Below are 18,134 nucleotides of genomic sequence, written 5' to 3' on the forward strand. Positions count from 1 at the left end.
ATTCTGGGCAAGACGGATGGACCTTGAGGGTATTACATGTGAAACAAGCCAGACAGAGAACGACTAATACTATATGATAGCTCTTACATACGGACTCTAAAAAAAGCCAAACACATGAAAACAGAGGGCACAGTGGTAGTTACCAGGGGGCTGGGGGGCAGGGGCACTGGGGAGATGTCACTGAAGGGTGCAAGGATAGCCAGAGCATAAATAAATCCTGGACATCTAATGCACAGTGATTACAGACAACAATACTGTATCACAAACTTCAAATTTTCTAGGAGACTAGATCTTAATTGTTCCCACCACAGAAAAAAAAAAAAAAAAGAAAAAAGGGTAAGTTTGTGCCTTGAGAGAGGTGTTCACAGACGCTACAGGTCCTCAATTCTAGCTTGGCCTCAGTGTGGGAAGGTGAATAAAAGATGACAACAGGTATTTGCCTGAGAGCCTGAGTAGACTGAGGTGCCCTTTAGCAAAGTGGGAAGAAAGAAGAGAGTGGGAATGGATCCAAGAGCACCGTGGGGAATGACAGCTTCTGTTACTGTGTGAGAAGTGCAAGCTGTCTATTAGCAGCTCCGAGATCGCGACGTGGAAAGAACAGTTCATACATGAATGCAGAGTTAGAGGACTGGTCACAGCTAGAAATCATCATTTGGGTCCATGACATACAGGTGTATCCATATCCACGGCATACTGCTTTGACTTTGCAAGACAGTGTAAATAGGGAAGTGCTGCCATATTTGTTTACAATCATTTCCTGGCAGTTCTACAATTTTCTTTTTACATATATTAATCGACGTGTATTTTGCTTCTTCAATTAGATGGTCAATTAATTACTGAAAGCCCACAAGCTGTGCTCTGCTTCTGAAGGATTTTTAAACAAATGATAATCGACATTTTCCCAACCGTGGTCAGAAGATTAGCTGTGCCTGTTTAGAAGGCATACAACTGCTCTTGGATAAAAGGATCTCCCTTGAATAAGGCTTCTTCCCATCCAAAATCATGAAGCGTGCAGGATTTGGTCCCAAAGGGCTTAGGCAGCTGACTTCCACCCAAGGGAAAAAGGCAACCCTGACGCACTTACCTGCAGTAGCTCGGCATGGAGGAGGAGGGTGTAGGCCGCTTCTGTGTAGTTTTCGGAGTCTCGGTGCAAATCCCGCAGCTTGTACAAGTACCTGGTCAGAAGGGGAGGGAGGAGGCATTCTGCCACTCGGGTTCAGCTCATTCTGCAACCAGGCTGCAGCCTGCTTCCCCATCTTTCCTCCCCTACTCCTTTCTCATAGACAAAGGAATCCATCCCTTCCTGTCTTCCCCTCCCTCTGTCCCTCTCTGCTGCTTCTGTGTGTCTTTTCCACTCCATCTACTCTCCTTTGTACTTTTCCCTTAAGGTGGTGGGGCTTAACTTTTTTTAAAAATGTCATGGACCCCTTTGGGAAGCTAGCAAGAGCTATGGAATCTCTCCCCAAGAAAATGCATATAGTTAAAGTTTGTTTCATGCTCAGGGCTTCCAGCATCCCAGGCTGATGGTCCTTGACAGAAGGCACCTGTCCATCCATGCCTCTGCCCTATGCAGACTTTCCTAATTGCTCTGGCCAGGCTTCTATCCTTCCCCAGAATCCCAACACCATCCCCCCTTTAAACTCCCCCAGACTGTACTTAAGCGTCTGTCTAAAGAGTTTACCTTTTCAGGGGGAAGGGGGCATATCACCTACTTTCTGATGTCTCTCAAAGCATGGTGTTGGGGCTTAGTATTTGTTTACTGAAGAAATAAATAATAAAGCCATGACATAAATGGCAAAAGCAGAAATCTCCTCCAGCTTACCTTATATATATGTCCTCTCTCTTCTTTTCTTTATAAAAATTCTAGCAAAAAAAAAAAAAAAGAGGGGCAAAAATACCAACGTAAGTCAAAGGTTATGGAGAAGCTAGCCACGGAAATGGCCAAACCACTACTTTTGTTTTTCAACAGTGTCACTTTTCCAGAGGTTATTGTTTTCCTTTAACAAATACCCCACAAAGAAAGGCAGTGACCATTTATAAAGATAAGTTGAAGAATTTTTTTCAGGACCATGCCTCTAAAAAACGTGAAGGAAACCCTCTAAGTGAGATAGCCAACTGATACTCAAGTCAGCTAATGGTCTTTTTTTTTCTCAAAGGGTCACTGGAGTCAGGCTCTTCATTTATATTAAGCAGAGGAATGCACAGCAGACTAAACTTCTGAGGTCTGTGGTCCCGGTTACATATATTTAGGGAAAGGCAAGACCACAGAGTTCTACCACCATGAGGATTCCATAGACTCTCTCCTCGCAGTATAGTGTTTCTGATGCAATATTTCCAACAACAAAGCAACCACATATAAACAAGACAGAGAAAAAGGTGAAGGATGGCCTTCAAGTAAGAGCTGAGCCAAGAGCTTATGTTTCACTTTCCATCCCCATGTCTGTGGGACCTGATATCTGAGCCCAGAGCTGAGTCAGCAGTTCCAATTAGACTCAGCAGGACATAGACGCCATACAGGTGGCCCCAGGGTACCTTTGTGCCTGGGAGATCTACTCAGAGCTGAGCCACGCTTGCAGGGGTGGCCCAGCAGTGCCCTCTCGCCAATGCGGGGGCCTGACACCTACCAGCACGTTCACAGTACAGCTCATGCGGTTCTCCTTGCTCTCGTCATGCATGATAATGGTTCTGTAGTCCAACAGGTGCTCTAGCAAGCTGCTGACCAGGAATGCGAAAACTTCTCCAGAGGCAGAGAGGTATTTATGTTTCCGGCAATGTTCTAGGAGCCTGGAAGGGTGGAAGTAGAGACAAATGCCCATGTTGCATACTGTCTGTCATTCCAGCAGTGTTAATGAGCACTGTCCAAGGTCCTGGCAGCAGGTGGCGCCAGACCAGGAGACACACACCCTTCTGTGCAAGGCCATCGTATGCCAGGGCTTTGCTTATGCTGTCCCTCCTGCTGACTCAAGCCCTACATTGTCTTCAGGGCTTTGGCTCAAGTCCCACTGTCACTTAGAACTCCAGCCCACAATGCCCATCTTTAAACTTCTATCTGTACTTGTTTTTTGTTTTTGTCTTTTGTCGATACCACAGAATCTAGAACCTTGGCCCAAAAGTGTTATGTATGCTATCTGATCACTCTACTGAAACTGAAAGAGACCACCTTTCTATGTCTTTATTCTCCCTAAAGCCTAGCACTTCAGGGCATCCTGCAGGCATTCTGGAAAGCCTTGGATCAGCGCCCAGTCCTGAGGACCCTAGAATCTAGTGCATATCCATATGCAGTCCTCTTCAGACGGAAGTGCTATTTAGCAACAACAAAAATGCAAACTTACAAATAAATGAGCTGAGGATAAATTTTTGATTTAAACCTTTTCCTGTTGTACCCAAATAGAGCAAGCACCTTCTATAGGGGCTTCTTTGGTTTGACAACTAGAAGAAAACTCAGAGAACAAGAGAAAAAGAGAGAGAGAGAAATAGGCTCAAAGAATTAGCCCAGACTTTAGGAATATTCTTGAACACTGGAGATATGTGTAGTCCTATTTTTCTGAGTTAGTGATTCGGGAAGAATGAAGGAAAAAAAAGAAGCTCTTGCAGTGAAAAATCAGCTTGGGATTTAAAAAAAAAGGGTAGTTTATCATTTGTAAATTGTGTGTGTATATGTATGTAATTTCTCCATTTAATTCCTGTACGGGATCCGAATTACAAGAGTGATGATGTGGGAGGGTTTGAAGCTCAAACAGGCAGACTTAAAAGATGAACGAACAGATCTTGTCATCCACTAAAAGCAAACTAAAAGAGTTCTGGTTCTTGAAAATACAGCTGAGTCATCAATTCAGTTCCATTTCTGAGCACCCAGTGTGCTGGCTCCTTAAATCTTAAAAAACAAAAAAGAAAACAGAGTTGGGAGTCCCTGTCCCCAAGCACAGTATAGCGTGCATCACGCCCACAAAAGAGGTGGACAACAAAATGACAGGGGCATATACCCAATCAACAGGTGACGCAGCCGGTCAGTATCACAAAGGCTCAGAGAACCCAAGGAATAAGTAGGCTCAGACAGTGAGCACCATGGATGATGGAGGGCTTGAGGATGGTAGCAGTGACCAGCACAAACCCACGGCAGCGATGCTCCGTCAGCACGGGCTTGGTAACAGAGGCTATGCTAATGCATCGCCTCATTTTATCCTCAGCCAATACCAAAGTGTACACGGTATTCGTGTGGATGAAAAAAAGAGAGCCATCAGAAAGGTCAGAACACTTGCACAAAGTCATGCTCCTGGGATATGGTGAAAAGGAGATTTGAAGGTTTCTCCACCTCCAACATCCAAGTGTTCTTAACCACCTTTTTCTGTTGTAATCCCATATGTGCAAAGGAGAATTCAGAGGGCAAGAGGGGTGTGTGGGCTATGTGTGGGTGGGTAGGGAGTGGCGGTGATACTGTGAGAACAGGAGGGAACGGAGACGTAGGATGTGGGGGAGGTGGGTAGGGCAGTGCAAAGACCAACCCGGCTGGAGATAAAACAGGTGTTCTTAGAGGCCTTCTATAGGGCATAAGGTATTTTGAAAGGTAAAGTGGACTTTGAAATATTTTTTCCTTCCTCCTTTAAAATGGTTCTTTGAAGCCATAATTAGAGGCGAGAGCACGTTTGGTGAAGTTCAGCGATTCAAACACTGGGCAAAATGCCGTCGCTCTGTACATCCCCCCTTCTCCTCCATCTGCTCTGTTCTCGAGGGGCCGGGCTGGCCAGGAAAACATGGACATTTGGCTCGCTCAGACAAACAAATGTCAGCAGTGGCTGGTGTCAACTCCATTAACCCCACCGAGGACCATTTGTGGTGGTGAGCCCAGTGCTTCTGGATCTACTCGACTAGTCTATAAGGGCAGCAGAAGCCTGCTTCTCTCCATCACTCTATGACGCATCAACCTGAGACTTTGTTTCTGAAATACTCACAGTTTTTCCAGAAGGACCTTGTACTGTTCATCTCCTCTGCCCCCTTCTACTTCTTGGTCCAGCTTCGTGATTAACTCGTTCTCAAACTGAAAGCAGAGTCAGAATTTTCACAGGAGAATGCCAGGTATCCTTAGAAGAGGACATGTAAGACACCCAACCAACCTTTCTAGATTCGACCCAACCGCTTTACTGACCTGTGAACGCTTTCCACCATATTCTAGGGGAAGATCGTCCACATCTATTAATCATGTACCAGGGCTCTATCGAAATGCTCTAAACTAGTCTTATGTTGCTTTACACTGCAGAAAAAAAAATACCCTTTCTTCCTTTGAGGGAGGCCTCAAAATAAGAGACCACCGCATCATTCCCCCAATCCACGGCATTATTTTCTCAGCTATACTGCAACAGATAGGATTAAGATGTGTGATGTCAAATTTTAATTAACCAGAGATGCAGTGTTGTTTTAGGAAACACATGTAGCAAAAAGATCATGGGATAGAATATCCAATTCTATCTCAAACTGCTTTACAAAATGAAAAGTTAATAGTTCTTAGACCACCCTGGATTTGTAATACTTGAGCTACTGTTTCTCTATAGAGAAAGCAAGCAAGCAAGAGCTGACTATCTGCACGTTTGGAAGATTCCAGTTCTACCACTTCTTACCATATGGAAATTGCCGTTCCCGCTAAAGTTGAACTCACACTGCATCATGTCAAAGAAAATGGGGATGGTGGCTTTCCGGAGCTCGACCTCAGGGGTCAGGGTGACCTCCAGAATGGGACCCACCATGGAGGGGATAAATTTGATTTTGTGGGGACCTGAAACGAAAGTAAGTGAGGATATTAAAAAGTGATTTCACTGGAAGTCAAACATCACCACGTTCCTCCGCCGGGTCAGAAGAAAAGGAAAAGGTCATGTGGGTGAATCAACTCAATTCAGAAGTGAGTGACTAAATATTATATTCTGATAACACGTAGATGTCATAATACAAGACCTCCCAAGTCAACTTTCACTTCGAGACACACAAAGAAGTCTCAGGGTTACTGGAAAATAAATTCCAAAGAACCAATCATGGGGTGCTTATTATATAGATGTGCGTGGCCATTTCAACATCGTACACTCACCCAGGTTATACCACATGTCCCGGATTCTGAAGCCGATTTCCTTCCTCATGTCCCCGTATCTAGGAAGAAGACCATAAACAAGAAAAAGATCTGTAGTGGAAATGAGTACATATATTAAAATGATGAGGTAAGTAAGAACAGCCTGCTGCTCCTCTCGGTCACATTTACGACAGGTTTGAGGCAAGGTCACTTTAAGAGATGCAGTCAATACCGAAAAGAACCCCCAAAGAGAACTGGGCCACATGGAGAGGGGGACTTTACTAGCAGGAGGGGGCCAAATGCGAACACTGAAAAATAACTGAGAAGTGAAATTGTCAAACTGACTGAAGGGAGAAGGGTGAGGAGTGCTCTGGTCGCCGTTAAGCAAAGAAAAAACAAAACACAGCAAGCACCAATGAAAAGGAAGGGAATGAGGTGATTTACATAGTCGTGTGGCTGATGTCTAACAAAATGCTGACTTTATACTTTTTTAGCTGAGTAACCCACCTGCACACCAGTACATTCTGCAAAGTCCTCACACTGAGAGGCTCTAGATATACCTTCTCAGTGGGGGGGTGTTGTCCCCGGAGGGGTGAAAGTTGGTCCTTGGGGGCACAGAAGGCTCACTGTTGTTATGGATGAAGTACAGATATACACAGAATACATAAACAGACATGCAGGATATGTATCTGTGGTGTTAGTATTTTGGGGGTGTGTGACTGGAAAACGAATTTCTGAAAAGGTTCCTTAAAGGAGTCGATAATGAAAAAAGAGAGAAAGAAACATTGATCTAGACAGTGGTTCGTGGCTGGAGATGAATCAAAATCACCTGGATATCTCTTTAAGAATACACAGGCCCGAGGCTACCCCACGCCACAACCAGAGGCCAGGGGCTGGGAAAACTGGAAACAGGGTGGGTCAAACTCCATGTGGCCGACGTTCCCACGGAACTCTAATAGGGACTTATGGTCCATCCTACAACCACACTTTGACATTTTCTACTCACTGCACCAAACATTGTTTTCAAATTCGTCCTTTGTAAATGCCTTCAGAAACCAGTATAAAACTCTTGTTTAAAGACCTCTCATAAAAATAAATAAATAAAGACTTCTCTACAAAAACAAAACAAAAAACAAAAACAAACTTCTCTTACTATTCCATTTTAACTCAAACACCTAATTTTATTATTTATATTAGGTAAGCATATGTAACTAATGTCTGGCACATAATATACAATAAATGATAACTACTATTGTTTATTAATACTGCTGTCGATGCTACTTCTACTAAAAATAAGAGAAATCTTGAAAAAAACTAATTCATATTTCTTTTTTTTTTTTTAATAATGATTTTTTATTATATTATGTTAGTCACCATACAGTACATCCCCGGTTTTCGATGTAAGGCTCGATGATTCATTAGTTGTGTATAACACCCAGTGCACCATGCAATCTAATTCATATTTCTATAACATTAATAAAAATGTTTTCCCAAGGTGCACCTCTGCCCATATGCATATATATTTTATATAGCCTGTACTTAGTCACAATTCTCTCTGATCAAAACCAGAATCACTAAGCCTAAGTAGCCACTTTATTTATCAGACTTGGTGTCAACTAACTTCACTTTTGATTGTTTGACCAAAATCAAATCCATCCTTGAAAGAAGTCATGTCATTTAAGATAGTTTAAAGAATAAGATTAAGATATCTTAAAAATCAATTTTCTCTCCATACCCACCCCACAGGGAAATCCATAAAACTGGTTCTACTTTTATCTCTGAGATTTAAATCTCACTCTCTGAGCCACGGATCTCAGTGTTTTAGGAAGAAACCAGGGGTAGACGGATACCAAATAATTTGCCTAGAATCCCAGACATCCCGGCAAGGGAACAGAGCTCAAATTTCACAGCCTTTAAATGACACATTTCTCACGTTCTATTTAACTACACAGCCTTGAGTTTCCAGGCTCTCCGTGAACTCTGAAACAGACCGGAAAGGAAAGCAATGAAAAGCTTCCCTAAATCTCTCATTGCTCTTGGTCATATGTCCACGTCGAATTCCAAGCCAGGAATCTGGAGGGCATTTTTAGGGGATGTGTTAGTCTTGGCTCCTCTGCTGAACTGACCGAGAGATGAAACAGTGCGGCTTTGTGAAGCGTGAGTGGGAGAGGCACCGTGCCTGCAATGCGGGTAAACAGCCAGCAGATGGACAGCAGTTCTTGGAGATGGGAGTACTGGCCAGCCTCGGTGCCTCTCCAAGCATGGATTCCATTTTTTAAAATGTGACGGTTGGGGCACTGGGGTAGCTCAGTTGGTTAAGCATCTGCCTTCGGCTCAGGTCATGATCCCAGGGTCCTGGGATCAAGTCCCACATTGGGCTCCCTGCTCAGCGGGGAGCCTGCTTCTCCCTCTGCTTGCCATTCCCCCTGCTTGTGCTCTCTCTCTCAAAAATAAATAAAATCTCTAAAAAAAAAAAAAATTGTGACGGTTGATGGGAAAATGAAGGGGGCCTTGAGAAAAGAGATGTGAATTAGAGGAAATTTGAAGCTTATTAAGTTATTCTATTAAGACTGATCTCATCAACAACATGGGGAGCCCCTGAACAGTTAATGTTTCTGTGATACCAAAAATCCTGCTCTGAACAGAAATGGAAGAATTGGGGCGCCTGGGTGGTTCAGTCAGTTAAGTGTCTGCCTTCAGCTCAGGTCATGATCCTGGGGTCCTGGGATCGAGTTCTGCATCGGGCTTCCTGCTTGGCAGGGAGTCTGCTTCTCTCTCTCCTTCTCCCCAATGCTTGAGCTCTCTTTCAAATAAATAAATAAAATCTTAAAAAAAAAATAGAAATGGAAGAATCACCTTGCCAATCTTAAGCAAGTTCTTAAGAGGACACTTACTTTTTGACAATTTTGTTGCGCTTGGCTTGAGAGAAGGTTTCAAGCTGCAGGGACTCGTGGGTGAGAAATGCTACGGCCAAATGGAAGTAATTGTTCCAGAGCTGCTCAACATTGATCGTGTGGGTGAAAAGCAACAGAAAATAACATTAATATGGGTCAGAGTAAAACAGTGCCACATGGTAGAAATTTACTCAAAGGAAAAAAACAAAATAAAATCCACCAGGCCCCTTTTTCTTTCTCGTATCTCAATTATTCAGCCCTGAAAGTTTTAACACTCACTATTAAGCTTTTTTTTTTTTTTAATCCAGACTATTCTATTTGTCTTTACTCCTGAGATAGGGGAAAACTGCCGCCAAGAAGTGCACCTATTTATAGTAAGTAGTTTGGCAATATGTATCAAAAGCCTTAAAATTCTGCCAAACTTCTGAAATAGTAAATACTTTAGGACTTTATCCTGGCAAAATAATCATGGGTATTTAAAAATATTTAAAGCAACGAAGGCCTTCACAGTGTTATTTAAATAACAGAAGATGGAAACAACCTAAATGTTCATAAGAAGTATTTGGTTAAATAAATCATGGCCGGGCCATGCAACGGACTGTACTCAGACATTAAAAATACTGTAAAAACATTTAATATCATTGAAAAGATGATAGAAAAGATTATATTAATAGGTTGCCAAAGAACTGCACAGCTTGATTCCATTTTGGCATATATATATAATTTATTATATATATTATATATATAACGCCTAACTAGCAAATATAGATATTCCATTTTAGCTCATACAGACACACACATACAGATGTATTTATAAACGCATATATCATCTTCTCTTCCGATGACTCTCCACTGTTAAAGTTCCCCAGATATAAACAAAGCCACATGATACAGCAAAAGCACATCACCAACGAACTGTCTGCACCACGGGAGCGGGGAACGTGTCTGCCTTCACCGGGGCCTAGAATGGTGCCCTGTGCCTATAAATACTCTAATATTTGTTGGATGAATGAAGATGGAGCTAGGGGTCACCTGTTTCACTACCACTTTGGATTTTCACACAAGTGTGTATACGAACCTCTCCCTAGAAACGAAACCACTTGCAGGCAGAGAAATGTCTGCGTGTCCATCTGCAAGCACATGTGTATATGTGTATTTGTGTTACGGTAACAGCAGAGAGTAGGACTATTTGTCTTTCAATTTTTTTCTTTTTCCTTAACCATATTTTCTACTACTACTTTTTTTTTTAAGCTGTATTAGTTATGCAGAAAGAAAAATAAAACTCTAATTGATTGTGTCTGGAGGACAGAGTGACAGGAATGTGTGCTTTAGGGAAAGGAGAAAAACAAGAAAACTGTTTGCACTTGAAAATGATAAAATCTGAAGTGACATTTTCCAAAATGCCACAGTTCTCTCAGGATGGCTGAGAGTTCGAGGAGCCTCCTAGGTGAGCAGCATGCTTACCTGAAGTTCAAAGCTTGTCTGATCCATGAAGAATCTTGTGAGAACCTCCGTAAACTGATTTATCGCACGGAGGAAAACTCTGTGGGAGGAAAATACCAGATAAAGAAGGGAACTTTCTGCTCTTCCAAATGTCTACCATCCACGTGAAAAACTGAAGCAATCTAAACCTGGACTCGGCAACATGAGACCGTTAGCTCTATCAAGGTCACCAGAGAGCAACACCAGAGCGGACTGCAAAGGACACTCAAGTGCAGTTTCTAGAACTGCCTACAAGAGCCACTCCAGGCTGCATCACAATTCAGCCACTTGAGGGTACATCAACCAGGTCCCCTGAGCATCAGGCAGGGCTCCTCGCACTCCACTGCGATGCTTCCCTTTCCAAGTCTGGTGATACTGACAGGAGTTTTTCTTTAATCTGGGAAGGGTTTTTCTAATCAGGTATGTGGAGTTAACAACTCTTAGAATGATTTACTTTATTTAGTTCTTTTAAAAAAATTCTGAAATTTTATTATCTGTATATATATATAATTTTGAAGTCTTATTTCATATACTTATGTGTACATATATGTGTATGTATATATGTGTATATAATTCTGAAACTCTGAAAAAATATATATATTTAGTTCATTTTGCTCCCATTCACCAAGTATTTGTTATGGTCCAACAACTACAAAGAACTGGCTTAGGTTTTGCCTTGAAAGAGAGGGTTCCTGGTCTTAAGATGTTTACAACTTGGTGGGGGTTACTTGCATGGGGGTCACCATGACCCAACCAAGAATATGGAGAACTTGGCGGAGGGGGTGTCAAAGAGGTACGGGACATCAAAGGAAGAGAATGCCACCTCCAGGTCTGAAAGGCTTCCTCTGGAGATGACATTTGAGAAGGACGTTGAATGGTGGCAAGCTGACAGCCAGCGGTTATGCGGGAAGACACGGCAGGTGTAAGAAACCCAACAGAAAACACAAAAAATGTCCAGGGACCAGGAAGAGGCCAGTTTGGTTGGAGTGCAGGCTGTATATCGAGGGAAATAGCAGAAGGTAAGGCTAGAAAAGCGGGGTGGGCCAGGCCACAGAGGCCCTGCCTGTCATGATGATGAAGGCCACATGGAGCCACGGAAGGGTGCTATGGGAGAGCTGGGGAGGAGGTGGACAGGAGGGCAATGAGGAGATTATATCCCAGCCGAGAGCCCAAGGCAGGGCAGCTGCAACAGCCCAGGGGGAAAGCAAGAACGCGAGCCCAGAACCAGCATTCCAGCAACAGGAGGCTCCTTACTCTACTGAGCATGATGTCCTGCCAAGAGATTTAAAAGCACTCTCTGAAGGTCAGATAACAGGTCACCTGGTCATGAGAGCCAAGTATTCAGAGTTAAAGGCCTCAGGCCTGGCCCCGGGGCGTCTTACCTGCTCTGTGTCATATTCATGACCATCCAGTCTTTGGCGTACACATTCTTTCCAATCAGATCCTTAAACATGATGAAAGTCTCCATGAGGAAGTCCTGCAGAGAACAGAGGAGGAACGTTTGGGGGAAAACGAGGTGATGAGAGGGAGCGTGGCATCAGAACAAGACGTCCCTTGCCCCTGATGACAGCCTATCTTTTTAATAAGGGCTTTTGGGGATCTGACAAGGACAAAAAAAGCTGTCCACATTTTATAAATGATAAAACTGAGGCTGTGAGAAGGTAAAACACTTGCTTAAGGCCACAGAAGCTGGGCAGTGGGAGAGAGGGAAAGAGAACTTGGGGTTCCGGACCCCAAATTTAGAGCCATGGTGTCTAGGCCTCTGCTGCCAGGTCCGTCCAAATAGATCTACTGCACTTAAAATGAATTTACCAGCAATTGTGATACTTCTTGTAACTCTGAGCCCAATTCTCCTTTATTATTATTAGAACACAAGAAAACTGCTATAAATAAAAAGCAAAGTCATGATTCTTCCTATTCCAGGAATGTTCCCATGAGTAGCCTGGGGGAAGGAGCCTAAAGGGTCCTTAAAAAGTGTCAGTAGCAGTGGGTCGCGATAACAATAATAACTAATAACGAACACAGAGCACAGTATCTGCAGAACAGCTATTCGATGCAAAAGGAGACTGAGCAAAAAGCAACTTAGGACAATGTGGACTAAAATTCAAAGCTAAAAAGTTCTGAAAGCTTTTTATTTATTAGTTAGTTAAATTTAGACATTTTTCCACTTGGGATTCCTGAGTTGAAAATCCAGGCCAATTCCTCTGGCACTAAACCGCAGGGTTCTATCTCATGAATTACATCATGTAGCAGAAGGAATGCGGGACTTGGGAAGCAGGCAGCCTGGGTTCTATTTCTAACGATGTTCCTTCCAGACGGTGGGCAAGATGGCCGACTTCCGGCGCTCGGGATGCCAGGTTGGGAACAATCCTGGCTGTGAAGTCTGTGTGACCCTTGACTCTTCCTCCAGTTCAATGGAGAGTCAAACTTTTCTATTCTCAATTCTCAAATCACAGGCATATTTCATGAGTTTTAAATTTTTTCATCATACATTTGAAGTATATCCACCATTTATTAACTATTCTATTAACTCTCTTAAATCAGTAAGAATTCGTGGCTTCTGAAGCAAGGATTACGTTCAGAGGCAGGATATCCACTCCCAATGCCGATTCTACATTCCACTCTCGGTAATCTAACTGAATTGTAAACAGTGATGGTATAGTAAAGGCAATGCACAGATTGTCTCAGGCCTTACTCTATCTCCCACTTCCCAAAGTCTTCCAAGTGATTTACTCAGAAAGCAGGAGAGCGGGAAAGGACAATCCCCTGGAAGTCAAACGACCTAGCTGTAGCCACAGGCTTGCCCCTAATGACAATAGTTCCCTCATGCGGATAATAATCCTTTCTTAGTTAGATAATACAGGGGAAAGAGCTTACCTTGTTCTGGAAGACAGGAGTTAAACCTGGGTTTTTTTGTTTGTTTACTTAATAGAACCAAATTGTCAAGAGCTTGAATTTAGTACAATTTCCCTTATTCTACCTGCTTTCTGAAGGAAGTTTTTAAAGAGTCACTGAACTATTTCTATGTTAACTTTGTTTTACATGACAATAATAAAATTACTATTATAAATAGCTAGCTTCATAGGCATTAACCACATGCCAAGCACAAAGCTCAGTAATTACCAGGTGTTGATTCGATCGATACTCATTTACGTTAACCCTCAAAATAGGTACTATCTTATAGACAAGGAACCTGAGTTTTAGTGAAGTTAAATTGCTGGGCCAAAATTTCATAGAAGGAAGCAGGATGGCTAGAATTCAAACCCAGACCTAGATGTACTAAAGCCTGTGTTTTTAAACCCACTACACCTTCTGCCTATGGAGGAGAAACACTGTTACCCCCAGCTTCCATCTCCACCCTCCCCTCTTCTGTTCCTAATTCTCTCGCTCTTGGTCTCTGCAGGCACAGCGACGTATGGCTACGGGTCCCCGTACCATGCTGCCGGCCAGAGCATGGCTTAAGTGCAGGCTCACGGAGGCCTCCAGATTAAGCCACGTGGTTCATCACTGGATCCGCTACCACTATTACTACTATCAAACAGCATTCTCTCTGCTGTTCCTTGTGTGTTTTTCCACCATGTGGACCTCACAGAAAGGAAGGTGACTGGCAGAGAAGGAGCTGGATATCCTCGGGTATACAGGCCGCATGCTACCAGTATAGTATAGATAGAAAGTAGAAAATCTAGAGCATAAAGAAGACTGACACATTCACGGCTGGTGGGAGACTGTCCACAGCAAGGACTAGAGCAAGAGGACATTGGACTGCTGATCCTGCCGTGTCCAGCCCACTGCTTTATAAGATAAGATGATACTTTCAGGGACTTGTTAACAGCCACTAACAATTCCCTGAGGGGAAGATCCTGGGGAAGCAGCCAGAGGCCGAACTTTGCATCTTGGGCAACTTTTGGTTGTAATGCTGAGCAGTAATCATGAGAACAATTTTCTTGTTGAAAACAAAAGAGAACAGAATATCGTCAACTGAAGGTGACTGATATTCACCCTCTGGCGAATACAGATGTTAGAAGGGGCAAGTATGACCTCTCCTTCTTTCCCTTTCCAGGGAATTCTGAAAAGGATGACACAACCACACCTTCAAAGCAGTACCGTGCACAGCTCTGCCTCCTAGAATCCCTGCCATGGCGTAACTACGATCCCTGGAAACGAGGTCCTACTCTCTTCTGAGAGCAAAAAGATCCCCCAAATGGTTCCAAATGAGGGTTCTCTCTAAATCCAAGAGACTCAGGAGGCTGAGTGAGGGCCTCTTGGTACATGTTTTGATAGATACCAAAAGCTATCTCAGAGAGAAAATAAGGATCAACCCTTTCCCTTTGGTACTCACTGTGGACAGCCATCCAGCACTGGAGGTGGGTGGGAAGGGAATTCTGGACTCATGATGCTCAGTTTTTTGTTTTTTGCCAAAAATAAGAAGTCTTAAAGTTATCAGGACTCAATGAAGACAACTTACAATGATGTCTTGCCTGGTTTTGAAAGTGCTGATATAGTGGCCGTAGTGGCTGTCGTCCATTTGCCGCAGGATTGCAATCATACACGCGACAAAGCTCCCCTGGAAGGAGAGAAGAGACACAAAGCCAATATCCCTTAGACCACCAGCTGACAAAACAAGATTTGTACGTATGTACTTTGGTTGTCTCCACCCAATTACCAAAACAGGCACCCTACCAACCAGGAAACACTTGCGTTCTAAAGGTCTGATAAGGCACACACTTTGCTGTTTCAGCTTAAAATAACCTCCTTCCAGGTTTGAGTTAAGGGATGTGGAGGGCTCTGCTCATCCCTTTAATAGCATGATTTGCAAAATCAGCGGACACGACTCTGAGATCTCAGCTAGATCAGTAGTTGAAATACCACAACCTGGGGACTTTGTGTTTCTTGTTGAGACAGAGTTGTTGTCCGTGGAGAAATGTCTGAAATAGCACAAATTTAATTTTGGAGGAATGCAAGGAGGAAAAAGAGATCATGAAACTGAGAGTGGAAGAGCAGAGAGATAAGGAAATGAGCGCTCCCAGCTACAGCACTTCAATGTCATTCTTTCAATTCCAGAATCCTTCAGACAGTTCCTTCCAGCATGTTAGGCATGTGTGATTACAGACGGATTTGAGGAAAGGGACTGAATAACCTGATGATTAACATCAACTTATATTTTTGAAGTTAAGCACTACATATTCAATGTGCTTTCCCCTCGTCCAATCCTATTTGAACCACACACTTACTTTTCTGGTCAGAGGGCATTTAATTATCTAGGGGGGATGCCCTCCTGTATTTACATAGTTATTTAAATAAATTGGCATAGAGAAGATGAATATACAGCAATTTGGAGACGGAAGGAATGACTTCCTAAACACAAAAACAATGAAAGAATACTCTCTGAATGAAAGCCTTAGTCTCTTTGGTATAAAAAAGCTTTAATTTCTATAATTATAAAAGCAATGTAAATTTACTGTCCGAAGGCTTCTGATACACAGTGCCAAACCGCAGTTTGCACTCCCGTCCTTATCAACACTACTTGCTTCTCTGGGCCTTTGCCTATTCTGGGTCTCTGCATTTTATTTAATTTCATTTCTGGTTAATCTGCATTTCCTTTGTTCTGAATTACACATTCTGTCTCTTTGTTGGTCGGCCATATTTTTCTCATTTTGCTGTTTGCTCATATTCTTTACTCATTTTCCTACTAAAATATCTTTTTGTTAACGATTTGTAATAGGTCTTTGTATATTAAGGCCATTAACACTCAGCACAGATTTTACAAATAATTTTTGGAGTTTGGTGCTTGACATTTAATTTGCTTATATATATACATTTTCACATATGGGGGTTTAATTTTTTTTATCTAGTGAACTTCATCTTTTTATTTTATAGTAGCCTTTCCATTTTTAAAAATTCATGAATCTCTTTTCTTTTAAAAATAGGTATAGAAAAAGAGGTATGGGTGAAAGGGATTAAGAGCACACTTACTGTGATGAGCACTGAGAGATGTACAGAATTGTTCAATTACTATTTTGTACACCTGAAACTAATATAACACTATGTTAATTACAATGGAATTTTTAAAAGTATAGGTTAATTTATGTTTTCTTCTAGCTGTTTCATTATTTCTTTTTTTACATTGCTCTTTCATTCCATCTGCAATTTATTTTTTTGGATATAGCATGAAATAAAAGTCAAACCTTTTTCCACATTGTTCACATTATTTTCCAAACAACATTTATTAAAAATCTTCACTTTCCTTATAGAAAGGTAACAGAATTTTCATATAATCTAAAGTCTCCTTTTAAATTCTCTCAGTTCTGTTCTGTGGATATATGTACTCTAGTCCATAATTCCAACACTATTTTAATTATTGTAGCTAATTATAATGTTTTCAAATCTGACAGGCAAGTCCTCCACTATTACTTCTATGTGGCCATTCATTTATCTGTATCTTGTATTTATTTTTTTAAAAGTTTTAATTTATTTATTCATTTGACGCAGGGCTCAAACTCACAACCACGAGATCAAGAGTCGCACACGCTTCTGACTTAGCCAGCTAGGCGCCAGTCTTGCATTTACTTTTACTCTCATATTTTTGTGATTAAATTAAACGGGATTTTTCTTTTACAATCCCTAAATAGTTACCGTTGTTATACAGAAAGGCCATTGAATATTGTCTGTTTATTCTGAAACTGGTCAGTTTAATAAATCGTTTATTACTTTTGTTAAAATTTTGTTATGTCTCTTGGGTTTCCTAGAAATGGTAGTCATTTCACTAAAAATAATGATAATTATGAAAATTATTTTCTCCTTTTTCAATAGTCATACTTAGTATATATGTGTGTAAGTGTGTGTGCGTGTGTGTTATTACATTGGCTGTAATTTACAGAAAAATGCTAAACAGGGTTGAGATTTAACATCTTGAGTCTCCTTTTTATGACCATCAAGTAATAGGTTGCCTAGTGATTGCATGTTAACATCTCCTTCCATTAATTTGTTATAGATATTACGTCCATCACTTACATTTTGGCATGTATGGAGATAGTCATAAAGCTTTTTTCCTTTTGTTCAACTGACGTATTTTATTAACAGATCCTCTACTGAAAATATTTTTTTTCTTTTTTCTTTTTTTAAGTAGGCTCCACGCCCAGTGCAGGGCTTGAACTCACGACTCTGACTGAGAATCAGACCTGAGCTGAGATCAAGAATCAGATGCTTAAGAGTCAGATGCTTAACCGACTGAGCCGCCCAGGTGCCCCCAACAGATCCTCTAATACTTAACTATTCTTGAGTATGAGAATAAACTATATTAAGCCACATATATCTGTATTCATTCATTTATCTGCATATTTCTCTTTGGAGCTGTCTCTTTGTCTCTGTCTTTCCCTTGCTTTTTTCCTTCCTAGGTTTATCTTTCTCCAGCATTCTTTGCTTCCCTTGGCATCTCTACCACTCCCTGTATCTCAGCCATTACCACTCCCATCATCTTACTTTAACAGAAACATAACAGGGATCCTGCTCCTTTCACATTCAAGTCCCCACCCTTCTCTTCAAACACAGTGAGCCAAGATTCTTGAGTTGGCTTAAACAAGTAAGATAACGAATGATTTCACTACTAAAAGAAGCTGAAGAGGTCCATTTAAATTAAGATATGTTAAGTATTACCTGAAAACCAATCTATCATTTCCTAAACAACACAGTCCTCAACCTGCCTTTCT

At 41.8% G+C, this 18,134-nt stretch overlaps 1 protein-coding gene across 2 annotated transcripts in view; it reads right to left on the reverse strand.

Moving 5' to 3' along the window:
• The window catches only part of DOCK5 (dedicator of cytokinesis 5), a 210,770-nt gene that overhangs the window by 37,439 nt on the left and 155,197 nt on the right, over positions 1–18,134 (reverse strand). For both annotated transcript variants that reach the window (XM_026518974.4, XM_048212214.2), the window contains 10 exons: positions 14,894–14,992; positions 11,811–11,905; positions 10,411–10,489; positions 8,947–9,047; positions 6,074–6,132; positions 5,613–5,767; positions 4,950–5,035; positions 2,625–2,784; positions 1,823–1,863; positions 1,085–1,175 (listed from right to left, as the gene is read on the reverse strand). In XM_026518974.4, the coding sequence (XP_026374759.2) occupies positions 1,085–1,175; positions 1,823–1,863; positions 2,625–2,784; positions 4,950–5,035; positions 5,613–5,767; positions 6,074–6,132; positions 8,947–9,047; positions 10,411–10,489; positions 11,811–11,905; positions 14,894–14,992 (966 nt within the window). The remainder of the gene's footprint in view (positions 1–1,084; positions 1,176–1,822; positions 1,864–2,624; positions 2,785–4,949; positions 5,036–5,612; positions 5,768–6,073; positions 6,133–8,946; positions 9,048–10,410; positions 10,490–11,810; positions 11,906–14,893; positions 14,993–18,134) is intronic.

This window comes from Ursus arctos, unplaced genomic scaffold (genome assembly GCF_023065955.2).
Source record: "Ursus arctos isolate Adak ecotype North America unplaced genomic scaffold, UrsArc2.0 scaffold_11, whole genome shotgun sequence".
NCBI classification, from domain to species: domain Eukaryota; kingdom Metazoa; phylum Chordata; class Mammalia; order Carnivora; family Ursidae; genus Ursus; species Ursus arctos.